The sequence below is a fragment of the Anomaloglossus baeobatrachus genome, chromosome 6 (assembly GCF_048569485.1).
Source record: "Anomaloglossus baeobatrachus isolate aAnoBae1 chromosome 6, aAnoBae1.hap1, whole genome shotgun sequence".
Classification (NCBI taxonomy): domain Eukaryota; kingdom Metazoa; phylum Chordata; class Amphibia; order Anura; family Aromobatidae; genus Anomaloglossus; species Anomaloglossus baeobatrachus.
In genome coordinates this window covers 848,494-860,810 of record NC_134358.1, presented here as the reverse complement: position 1 = coordinate 860,810, position 12,317 = coordinate 848,494, and the positions used below count along the sequence as shown (strand labels likewise).

Below are 12,317 nucleotides of genomic sequence, written 5' to 3'. Positions count from 1 at the left end.
CTAGTTCAACCTTCCTCCACCAGTTCTACATTTAGTCACTAAGTCATTTATAACCAACAATGTTTTGTGTACTGAGGAAATCATCCAGCCCTTTTTTAAAAGCTGTTATAGTATCTGCCATTACTACCTCTTGTGGTAGTGTATTCCACAGTCTGACTGCTCTAACTGTAAAGAACCCTTTCCTATTTAGCTGCCGGAATCGCTTTTCTTCCCCCGCAGTGAGTGCCCCCTGGTCCTTAGTACTGTCTTTGGAAGCAATAAGTCATGTGCCAGTCCTTTATATTGACCACACATGTATTTATACATATAAATGAGATCTCCTCTGAGACGTCTTTTTTTCTAAGCTAAACATATCTAACTTTTTCAACCTGTCATCATACGGGCGGCCTCCATTACCCATCATACGGGAGGCCTCCATTACTCATCATACGGGCGGCCTCCATTACTCATCATACGGGCGGCCTCCATTACTCATCATACGGGCGGCCTCCATTCCTCATCATACGGGCGGCCTCCATTCCTCATCATACGGGAGGCCTCCATTCCTCATCATACTGGTGGCCTCCATTCCTCATCATATGGGAGGCCTCCATTACTCATCATACGGGCGGCCTCCATTCCTCATCATACGGGCGGCCTCCATTCCTCATCATATGGGAGGCCTTCCATTCCTTGTAATAGTCTAGTTGCCCGCCTTTGAACTGACTCTAACTTCTGAATGTCCTTTTTAAAATGTGGAGCCCAAAACTGGATCCCGTATTCCAGATGTGGCCTTACAAGTGATTTATAGAGGGGTAACAATACGTTGGGATCACGGAATCTAATCTCTCTTTTTATACACCCTAAAATCTTGTTTGCTTTAGCAGCTGCTGCTTGACATTGAGTGCTGCTGCTCAGCTTATTTGTAATGAGAATACCCAAGTCCTTCTCCTGTTCTGTAGTCCCGAGTTTACTTCCATTTAATGTATACGCAGCTATAGGATTACTCCGTCCTAGGTGCATTACTTTACATTTATCAACATTAAATCTCATTTGCCAAGTATCTGCCCATTCTGACATCTTATCCAGATCTTTTTGTAATATTGTACTATCCAGGTCAGTTTTTAATATCCTACATAGTTTGGTGTCATCAGCAAAGACTGACACTGTACTATCAATCCCATCCACAAGGTCATTAATAAAGAGATTAAAAAGAATCGGTCCAAGCACAGATCCCTGCGGCCCCCACTGCTCCCAGTACAGATCCCTGCGGTCCCCACTGCTCCCAGTACAGATCCCTGCGGTCCCCACTGCTCCCAGTACAGATCCCTGCGGTCCCCACTACTCCCAGTACAGATCCCTGCGGCCCCCACTGCTCCCAGTACAGATCCCTGCGGTCCTCACTGCTCCCAGTACAGATCCCTGCGGCCCCCACTGCTCCCAGTACAGATCCCTGCGGTCCCCACTGCTCCCAGTACAGATCCCTGCGGCCCCCACTGCTCCCAGTACAGATCCCTGCGGTCCCCACTGCTCCCAGTACAGATCCCTGCGGCCCCCACTGCTCCCAGTACAGATCCCTGCGGCCCCCACTGCTCCCAGTACAGATCCCTGCGGTCCCCACTGCTCCCAGTACAGATCCCTGCGGTCCTCACTGCTCCCAGTACAGATCCCTGCGGCCCCCACTGCTCCCAGTACAGATCCCTGCGGCCCCCACTGCTCCCAGTACAGATCCCTGCGGTCCCCACTGCTCCCAGTACAGATCCCTGCGGCCCCCACTGCTCCCAGTACAGATCCCCGCGGCCCCCACTGCTTACAGTACAGATCCCTGCGGCCCCCACTGCTCCCAGCACAGATCCCTGCAGCCCCCCACTGCTCCCAGTACAGATCCCTGCGGTCCCCACTGCTGACTATAGCCCATTTAGAGAATGTACCCTTTATGACTACTCTTTGTTTCCTATCTTTTAGCCAATTCCTTACCCAGTTGCATATAGTTTCCCCTAGTCCTTGCTTCTGGAGCTTTAGTATAAGGCTATTATGTGGTACAGGAGCAAATGCCTTTGCAAAGTCCAAATAAATCACATCAGCTGCATTACCAATATCCAGATCTGCACTTACCCCCTCATAGAACCCCAACAGGTTGGTTAGACACGACTTATCTTTCATGAATCCATGCTGTCTGTCAGTTATTATACTATTTTCTGCAATATATTTTTGCATGTCATCCCTTAAAATGCCCTCAAAAACTTTGCATACTACTGATGTCAGGCTTACTGGACGGTAGTTGCCTGGATCTACCCTCTTACCTTTCTTAAATATCGGTAGCACATCAGCAATCCTCCAATCCTGAGGCACCAACCCTGTTACAAGTGAGTCTAAAAAGATGAGATACAGCGGTCTGTCGATTACGGAGCTCAATTCCCTCAATATTCGTGGATGAATGCCATCTGGCCCTGGGGATTTGTCAATGTTTAATTTACTCAGACGTAGGCGTACTTCATCTTGTGTTAAATTAATTATATCGGGTGGTGAACTTTGATTTTTCACTTGTTGAATGATCCCTGGTACAGTCAGTTCCTTGGTGAATACAGATGAGAAATGCCTATTTAATATCTCAGTCTTTTGTTTGTCCTCTATAACTAACTTGTTATTATATTTTAAGGGGCCGATACTATCCTTTGTTTTCCTTTTGGCATTAATGTATTTATAAAAGATTTTGGGATTTATTTTAATGTCATTGGCGATTTTTGTTTCAGTAGCTAATTTTGCTTGTTTGATTTCTTTTTTACATTTCCTATTGATATCTTTATACTCCTGCAATGCTATTTCTGTATTCTCAGCCTTTAAGATTTTAAACGCCCTTTGTTTTTGTTTTATTATACTTTGTACAGTCTTATTTATCCATAGTGGTTTCTTTTTATTCCTGGACATTTTATTACCAGAGGGTATACGTTTTTTACAGGACTCTAGTAGTATATCCTTAAACTTGCCCCATTTATGTTCGGTATCCCCAGTTACCATGACTTTGTCCCAATCTACACATTTAAGCTCTTCCCTTAATTTGTTGAAATCAGCTTTCCTAAAATTCCAGGTTTTAGCATTTTCCCTTTGAAATGTTCTATTGAATATTACGTTGAAGCTTACCATATTATGATCGCTGGTGCCCAAGTGCTCCCGGACCTGTCAAGTGCTCCCGGACCTGTAGATCTGAAATTGTATCCGGTCTATTTGACAGGACCAGATCCGGCAGATTATCTCCCCTGGTCGGTTCATCTACCATCTGAGAGAGGAAATGGTCTTGAATGGTAGATAAGAACTTACAGCTTTTAGCAGAACCAGAAGATTCTATGTCCCACTGTATGTCTGGATAGTTGAAATCCCCCATAATAAGAACCCGATTATTATTATTAGCTGCCTTTTCAATTTGTTCCAGCATTTCACCCTCTATTTGTTCAGGTATGTTAGGAGGCTTATAGCAAACGCCAATTAGCATTTTTCCATTATTCCCCTCCCCATGTACATTTACCCATACTGACTCCACATTGTTGCTGTTCCCCTCAATGTCATCATACAACACAGGTTTTAGGTTAGATTTGATAAATATACACACCCCACCACCTTTTTTGTCTTTCCTGTCCTTCCTAAATGTACTATAACCCTGTACGTTTGTCACCCAGTCATGGCTTTCATCCAGCCAGGTTTCCGTAATGCCCACCACATCATAATCCATGGTTGACATAAGAGTCTCCAATTCATTCATTTTGTTTGTAGACTTCTTGCATTTGTCAGTAGACATTTAATCCTATTAACACCTTTATTACTCCTAGCCTCCCTACGTTCCTTGTATGTCCCATCCCCCCCTAATCCTTCATTGACCCCTACCGTCTCCCTGTCTCTATCTGCTCTATCTCTCCCCTTTTTTGCTCCACTACCCTCCCTCCCCCCAGATCCTAAAAGGACTACAGGACAACTGTAACAACTGTAGGACACCCTACATGTTGTAGTCTTGTCCAGCCAGGGTTCATCTGTGCCTTCTTTCCATGGTTATTTGGGGTGAAGCCCCCCATTATCGCCCCATACGTCCCCCATAGCACCGCCTGTGCTGATGTCAGAGCCGCGGTCACGTGACGTCTGTTCTTCTTCTCGTGTTTTGTGACCGCAGGAGGAAATTGCAGCATAATAAATGAGGTATAAACATAGTATCACATAAATGTGTATAAACATAGTGTATAAAGTATGGTATAAAGGTCCCACCCGCGGCCGCTCGCAGCCAGGGAGGCTCCACGACCAGGACAAAGCCTTCACTGACACCACCACTTATAATAATATTGTGTAGAGACGATAAATCTGAGCAGCGCCCTCTAATTACCGCAAATTACAGCCGTGAACCGCTCCATAAATATCGCTCTAGATACATCTGTGATAATAAAGGTGGAAGCGACGGCTATATATACGGGGACCTCCGCGCCTCCCTGACACATGAAGATGAAGGCTCTGCTGATCTGTCTGGTGGCCGCCGCCGTCTGCGTGGACTCGGGTAAGAGCTTTACATACAATGGTCATTGCCAGACATCTCCACACATGATCCCTGTGATTGTCACATCCGGAGCTGCAATCATAGTTCTGCTTCTTGCCACTTGTGCTCAGCCTGCAGTTTATTTGCATCTGGCTGTGAGGCCGGAGTCACATGTGCGAGTGCCTCGCGTGTAAGCGGCACGAGTCTCTCATTGAATCCCCCCCCCCGGCATGGCCGCACATTCTCCGGACAGGAGCGTCTCAGCTGCATAGAGATACATGCCGGAGAGTGTGCGGCCATGCCGGAGAGTGTGCGGCCGTGCCGGAGAGTGTGCGGCTCCTGCCGGGGAGTGTGCGGCTCCTGCCGGAGAGTGTGCGGCTCCTGCCGGAGAGTGTGCTGCCATGCCGGAGAGTGCGCGGCCCCTGCCGGAGAGTGCGCGGCCGTGCCGGAGAGTGGGCGGCCGTGCCAGAGAGAGCGCGGCCATGCCGGAGAGTGCGCGGCCATGCCGGAGAGTGCGCGGCCATGCCGGAGAGTGCGCGGCCATGCCGGAGAGTGCGCGGCCATGCCGGAGAGAGCGTGGCCATGCCGGAGAGTGCGCGGCCATGCCGGGGAGTGTGCGGCTCCTGCCGGAGAGTGTGCGGCTCCTGCCGGAGAGTGTGCGGCTCCTGCCGGGGAGTGTGCGGCTCCTGCCGGGGAGTGCGCGGCCATGCCGGAGAGTGCGCGGCCATGCCGGAGAGTGTGCGGCTCCTGTCGGAGAGTGTGCGGCCGTGCCGGGGAGTGTGCGGCCATGCCGGAGAGTGCGCGGCCATGCCGGAGAGTGCACGGCCATGCCGGAGAGTGTGCGGCTCCTGCCGGGGAGTGTGCGGCCATGCCGGGGAGTGTTCGGCCATGCCAGAGAGTGTGCGGCCATGCCGGAGAGTGTGCGGCTCCTGCCGGGGAATGTGCGGCCGTGCCGGGGAGTGTTCGGCCATGCCAGAGAGTGTGCGGCCGTGCCGGGGAATGTGCGGCCGTGCCGGGGAATGTGCGGCCGTGCCGGGGAGTGTGCGGCCGTGCTGGGGAGTGGGCGGCCGTGCCAGAGAGAGCGCGGCCATGCCGGAGAGTGCGCGGCCATGCCGGAGAGTGCGCGGCCATGCCGGAGAGTGCGCGGCCATGCCGGAGAGTGCGCGGCCATGCCGGAGAGAGCGTGGCCATGCCGGAGAGTGCGCGGCCATGCCGGGGAGTGTGCGGCTCCTGCCGGAGAGTGTGCGGCTCCTGCCGGAGAGTGTGCGGCTCCTGCCGGGGAGTGTGCGGCTCCTGCCGGGGAGTGTGCGGCTCCTGCCGGAGAGTGTGCGGCTCCTGCCGGAGAGTGTGCGGCTCCTGCCGGGGAGTGTGCGGCTCCTGCCGGGGAGTGCGCGGCCATGCCGGAGAGTGCGCGGCCATGCCGGAGAGTGTGCGGCTCCTGTCGGAGAGTGTGCGGCCGTGCCGGGGAGTGTGCGGCCATGCCGGAGAGTGCGCGGCCATGCCGGAGAGTGCACGGCCATGCCGGAGAGTGTGCGGCTCCTGCCGGGGAGTGTGCGGCCATGCCGGGGAGTGTTCGGCCATGCCAGAGAGTGTGCGGCCATGCCAGAGAGTGTGCGGCCATGCCGGAGAGTGTGCGGCTCCTGCCGGGGAATGTGCGGCCGTGCCGGGAAGTGTTCGGCCGTGCCAGAGAGTGTGCGGCCGTGCCGGGGAATGTGCGGCCGTGCCGGGGAATGTGCGGCCGTGCCGGGGAGTGTGCGGCCGTGCTGGGGAGTGTGCGGCCCCTGTCGGAGAGTGCACGGCTCCTGCCGGAGAGTGCGCGGCCGTGCCGGAGAGTGCGCGGCCGTGCCGGAGAGTGCGCGGCCGTGCCGGAGAGTGCGCGGCCGTGCCGGAGAGTGCGCGGCCGTGCCGGGGAGTGTGCGGCCTTGCCGGAGAGTGTGCAGGTCGTGCCGGAGAGTGTGCGGCCCCTGTCGGAGAGTGTGCGGCCCCTGTCGGAGAGTGTGCGGCCGTGCCGGAGAGTGTGCGGCCGTGCCGGAGAGTGTGCGGCCGTGCCGGAGAGTGTGCGGCCGTGCCGGAGAGTGTGCGGCCGTGCCGGAGAGTGCGCGGCCATGCCGGAGAGTGTGCGGCCATGCCGGGGAGTGTGCGGCCCCTGCCGGAGAGTGTGCGGCCGTGCCGGGGAGTGTGCGGCCATGCCGGGGAGTGTGCGGCCCCTGCCGGGGAGTGTGCGGCCCCTGCCGGAGAGTGCGCGGCCATGCCGGAGAGTGTGCGGCCATGCCGGGGAGTGTGCGGCCATGCCGGAGAGTGCGCGGCCATGCCGGAGAGTGCGCGGCCATGCCGGGGAGTGTGCGGCCCCTGCCGGAGAGTGTGCGGCCGTGCCGGGGAGTGTGCGGCCATGCCGGGTGATTCAATGACTCACAAGTGCGACTCCGGCCTAAATCACACCCTGCTCACCCAGTGGTCATACAGTGCAGTTAGGATGTGATTGGCGTATACAGTGCATATGTCTACACACCCCTGGTAAAATATCAGGTTTTTTCATTAGAAAATAATCTTACCAAGAAGAATGGTTTCAGACTTTCCACCCTTAATGACCCTGTATAAATCCATTCAGAAAAAACTGAAATCTTTTCAAATGGAAAAAGCAAAATAGTAAAATGTAGTTGCATAATTCTTCACACCCTTACACAATTACACTGCGGTCTCCTGTAAATTTCTGATTCATTCAGTAATTTTGGGCTGGAGTCTATCACACGGCAGATCTACAATTGGCAGGAGCATCTCCTGTGTACAGCGCCCTCTTCAGGTCACCACAGATTGCACTCGGGGCCAATCCAAAACTTTCACCTTCTGGTGAGGCGTTCTAGCACTTTCATCTTCTGGTGAGGCGTTCTAGCACTGTCATCTTCTGGTGAGGCGTTCTAGCACTGTCATCTTCTGGTGAGGCGTTCTAGCACTGTCCTCTTCTGGTGAGGCGTTCTTGCACTGTCATCTTCTGGTGAGGCGTTCTAGCACTGTCATCTTCTGGTGAGGTGTTCTAGCACAGTCATCTTCTGGTGAGGCGTTCTAGCACATTCATCTTCTGGTGAGGCGTTCTAGCACTTTTATCTTCTGGTGAGGCGTTCTAGCACTGTCATCTTCTGGTGAGGCGTTCTAGCACTGTCATCTTCTGGTGAGGCGTTCTAGCACTGTCATCTTCTGGTGAGGCGTTCTAGCACAGGTGTTCTAGCACTGTCATCTTCTGGTGAGGTGTTCTAGCACTGTCGTCTTCTGGTGAGGTGTTCTAGCACTGTCGTCTTCTGGTGAGGCGTTCTAGCACTGTCGTCTTCTGGTGAGGTGTTCTAGCACTGTCGTCTTCTGGTGAGGCGTTCTAGCACTGTCGTCTTCTGGTGAGGCGTTCTAGCACTGTCGTCTTCTGGTGAGGCGTTCTAGCACTGTCGTCTTCTGGTGAGGCGTTCTAGCACTGTCGTCTTCTGGTGAGGCGTTCTAGCACTGTCGTCTTCTGGTGAGGCGTTCTAGCACTGTCGTCTTCTGGTGAGGCGTTCTAGCACTGTCGTCTTCTGGTGAGGCGTTCTAGCACTGTCGTCTTCTGGTGAGGCGTTCTAGCACTGTCGTCTTCTGGTGAGGCGTTCTAGCACTGTCGTCTTCTGGTGAGGCGTTCTAGCACTGTCATCTTCTGGTGAGGCGCTCTAGCACTGTCATCTTCTGGTGAGGCGCTCTAGCACTGTCATCTTCTGGTGAGGCGTTCTAGCACTGTCATCTTCTGGTGAGGCGTTCTAGCACTGTCATCTTCTGGTGAGGCGTTCTAGCACTGTCATCTTCTGGTGAGGAGTTCTAGCACTGTCATCTTCTGGTGAGGCGTTCTAGCACTGTCATCTTCTGGTGAGGCGTTCTAGCACTGTCGTCTTCTGGTGAGGCGTTCTAGCACTGTCGTCTTCTGGTGAGGCGTTCTAGCACTGTCATCTTCTGGTGAGGCTTCTAGCACTTTCATCTTCTGGTGAGGCGTTCTAGCACTTTCATCTTCTGGTGAGGCGTTCTAGCACTGTCATCTTCTGGTGAGGCTTCTAGCACTGTCATCTTCTGGTGAGGCTTCTAGCACTTTCATCTTCTGGTGAGGCGTTCTAGCACTTTCATCTTCTGGTGAGGCGTTCTAGCACTGTCATCTTCTGGTGAGGCGTTCTAGCACTGTCATCTTCTGGTGAGGCTTTCTAGCACTGTCATCTTCTGGTGAGGCGTTCTAGCACTGTCATCTTCTGGTGAGGCGTTCTTGCACTGTCATCTTCTGGTGAGGGGTTCTAGCACTGTCATCTTCTGGTGAGGCGTTCTAGCACTGTCCTCTTCTGGTGAGGCGTTCTAGCACTGTCATCTTCTGGTGAGGCGTTCTTGCACTGTCATCTTCTGGTGAGGCGCTCTAGCACTGTCATCTTCTGGTGAGGCGCTCTAGCACTGTCCTCTTCTGGTGAGGCGTTCTAGCACTGTCATCTTCTGGTGAGGCGTTCTAGCACTGTCATCTTCTGGTGAGGCGCTCTAGTACTGTCATCTTCTGGTGAGGCGCTCTAGCACTGTCCTCTTCTGGTGAGGCGTTCTTGCACTGTCATCTTCATTTGTTGATTTGGGGTCACTTAGGATAGTAGTGCTGGAAGGTGAAATTCCTCTTCATCTTCAGCTTTTTTTCTAAGGCCTGAAGCTTTCATTTAAAAAGTGATTGATAGTTGAAATGTTTCCTAAGTTTCTCTAGCTTAACTAAAGCCCCAGTTCAAGCTGCCAAAAACCTGTCCAAAAGCACAATTCTGCTCCCACCATGCCTCACTATGGGGATGATGTGCATTGATGGTTTTCCACAGTTTGCCCCTTGGTCTCATCAGACATAACATGTTTTGTTTTTATAAAGACTAGATTTAGGTTTCAGTAATACATGTCCGGGCTTGGATGCTTGTCTTTGTAAGAGAAGGTTTCCATCTTGCCCCTGACCCCACAAGCCGGACATATGAGTAACACAGGAGATTGTAGTCACACGCATGACACCACCAGGACCTGCCAGAAATTGCTGCAGCTCCTTTACTGTTGCTGTTGGCCTCTTTTGAGCCTCCTGGACCAGTCTTCTTGTCTTTTCATACATTTTTCAGGGTTGTCAGGTCTCGGTAATGTCAGGGCTTCTTGATGACGTCTTTTCACTGTCCCTGGTAGATCTAATGTCTGGGAAATGTTGTGTCTTCCCCCGTCTGATCACTTTCCACTATGAGATCCTTTGCTGTGTTGTCAGCTGTTTACAGTTCAGGACAATCCTAGAGCAGCGACCGTTCATGTGAGGTCAATCAGAAGCGCTGTAAATAATGGCGGCTGAGCACTGACTAGTATGTAACATAAGGGTAAGGCTCTGTGCCCACGGGACTACGTACCTGCGGATATATCGCAGGATTCCCGCAGCAGCTCCCCGGAATCCACAGCTGCGGGATTCCAGCGAAATATCTGCGGAAAACCTGCGGACATTCATGCAACTTCCCTGCAGAAGTCCCGGACGCTATCTCCATAGTAGAGGGGCGGGAATTCCGCAGGAATAATTGACATGCAGTCACGTGCGGCTGCGGGACACCCGCCGCATATTCCACAGCCGCACATACCGCAGCATGGACACAGCCGCACATTCCGCAGCATGGACACAGCCGCACATACCGCAGCATGGATGCAGCCGCACATACCGCAGCATATTCCACAGCCACACATACCGCAGCGTGGACACAGCCGCACATACCGCAGCATATTCCACAGCCACACATACCGCAGCATGGACACAGCCGCACATACCGCAGCATATTCCACAGCCGCACATACTGCAGCATAGACACAGCCGCACATACCGCAGCGAGGACACAGCCGCACATACCGCAGCATATTCCACAGCCGCACATACCGCAGCATGGACTCAGCCGCACATACCGCAGCATGGACTCAGCCGCACATACCGCAGCGAGGACACAGCCGCACATACCGCAGCATGGACACAGCCGCACATACCGCAGCATATTCCACAGCCGCAGATACCGCAGCATATTCCACAGCCGCACATACCGCAGCATGGACACAGCCGCACATACCGCAGCATAGACACAGCCGCACATACCGCAGCATATTCCACAGCCGCACATACCGCAGCATAGACACAGCCGCACATACCGCAGCATGGACACAGCCGCACATACCGCAGCGTGGACACAGCCGCACATACCGCAGCATATTCCATGGCCGCACATACCGCAGCATGGACACAGCTGCACATACCGCAGCATATTCCACAGCCGCAGATACCGCAGCATATTCCACAGCCGCACATACCGCAGCATGGACACAGCCGCACATACCGCAGCATATTCCATGGCCGCACATTCCACAGCATATTCCACAGAGGCACATACCGCAGCGTGGACACAGCCGCACATTCCACAGCATATTCCACAGCCGCACATACCGCAGCGTGGACACAGCCGCACATACCTCAGCATGGACACAGCCGCAAATACCGCAGCATGGACACAGCCGCACATACCGCAGCATGGACACAGCCGCATATACCGCAGCATGGGCACAGCCGCACATACCGCAGCATATTCCACAGCCGCACATACCACAGCATATTCCACAGCCGCACATACCGCAGCATGGACACAGCCGCACATACTACAGCATATTCCACAGCCGCACATACCGCAGCGTGAACACAGCCGCACATACCGCAGCGTGGACACAACCGCACATTCCACAGCATATTCCACAGCCGCACATACCGCAGCATGGACACAGCCGCACATACCGCAGCATGGACACAGCCGCACATAGTGCAGCATGGACACAGCCGCACATACCGCAGCATATTCCACAGCCGCACATACCGCAGCATGGACACAGCCGCACATAACGCAGCATATTACATGGCCGCACATTCCACAACATATTCCACAGCCGCACATACCGCAGCGTGGACACAGCCGCACATACCGCAGCATGGACACAGCCGCACATACCGCAGCATGGACTCAGCCGCACATACCGCAGCGTGGACACAGCCGCACATACCGCAGCATGGACACAGCCGCATATACCGCAGCATATTCCACAGCCGCAGATACCGCAGCATGGACACAGCCGCACATACCGCAGCATGGACACAGCCGCACATTCCACAGCATATTCTACAGCCGCACATACCGCAGCATATTCCACAGCCGCACATACCGCAGCATGGACACAGCCGCACATACCGCAGCATATTCCACAGCCGCACATACCGCAGCATATTCCACAGCCGCACATACCGCAGCATGGACACAGCCGCACATACCGCAGCATATTCCACAGCCGCACATACTGCAGCATATTCCACAGCCGCACATACCGCAGCATATTCCACAGCCGCACATACCGCAGCATATTCCACAGCCGCACATACCGCAGCATGGACACAGCCGCACATACCGCAGCATATTCCATGGCCGCACATTCCACAGCATATTCCACAGCCGCACATACCGCAGCGTGGACGCAGCCGCACATACCACAGCATGGACACAACCGCACATTACACAGCATATTCCACAGCGGCACATACCGCAGCATGGACACAGCGGCACATACCGCAGCATGGACAGAGCCGCACATACCGCAGCATGGACACAGCCGCACATACCGCAGCATGGACACAGCCGCACATACTGCAGCATGGACACAGCCGCACATACTGCAGCATATTCCACAGCCGCACATACCGCAGCATATTCCACAGCCGCACATACCGCAGCATATTCCACAGCCGCACATACCGCAGCATGGACACAGC

General features: G+C 53.9%; 1 protein-coding gene across 1 annotated transcript in view; it reads left to right on the top strand.

The window, feature by feature from the left end:
- The first annotated feature begins 4,413 nt into the window (after positions 1-4,413).
- LOC142243793 (uncharacterized) overlaps positions 4,414-12,317 on the top strand; it is a 79,300-nt gene continuing 71,396 nt past the window's right edge. The window contains exon 1 of the mRNA XM_075315992.1: positions 4,414-4,513. Within this exon, the coding sequence (XP_075172107.1) occupies positions 4,456-4,513 (58 nt within the window). The 5' untranslated portion in view covers positions 4,414-4,455. The remainder of the gene's footprint in view (positions 4,514-12,317) is intronic.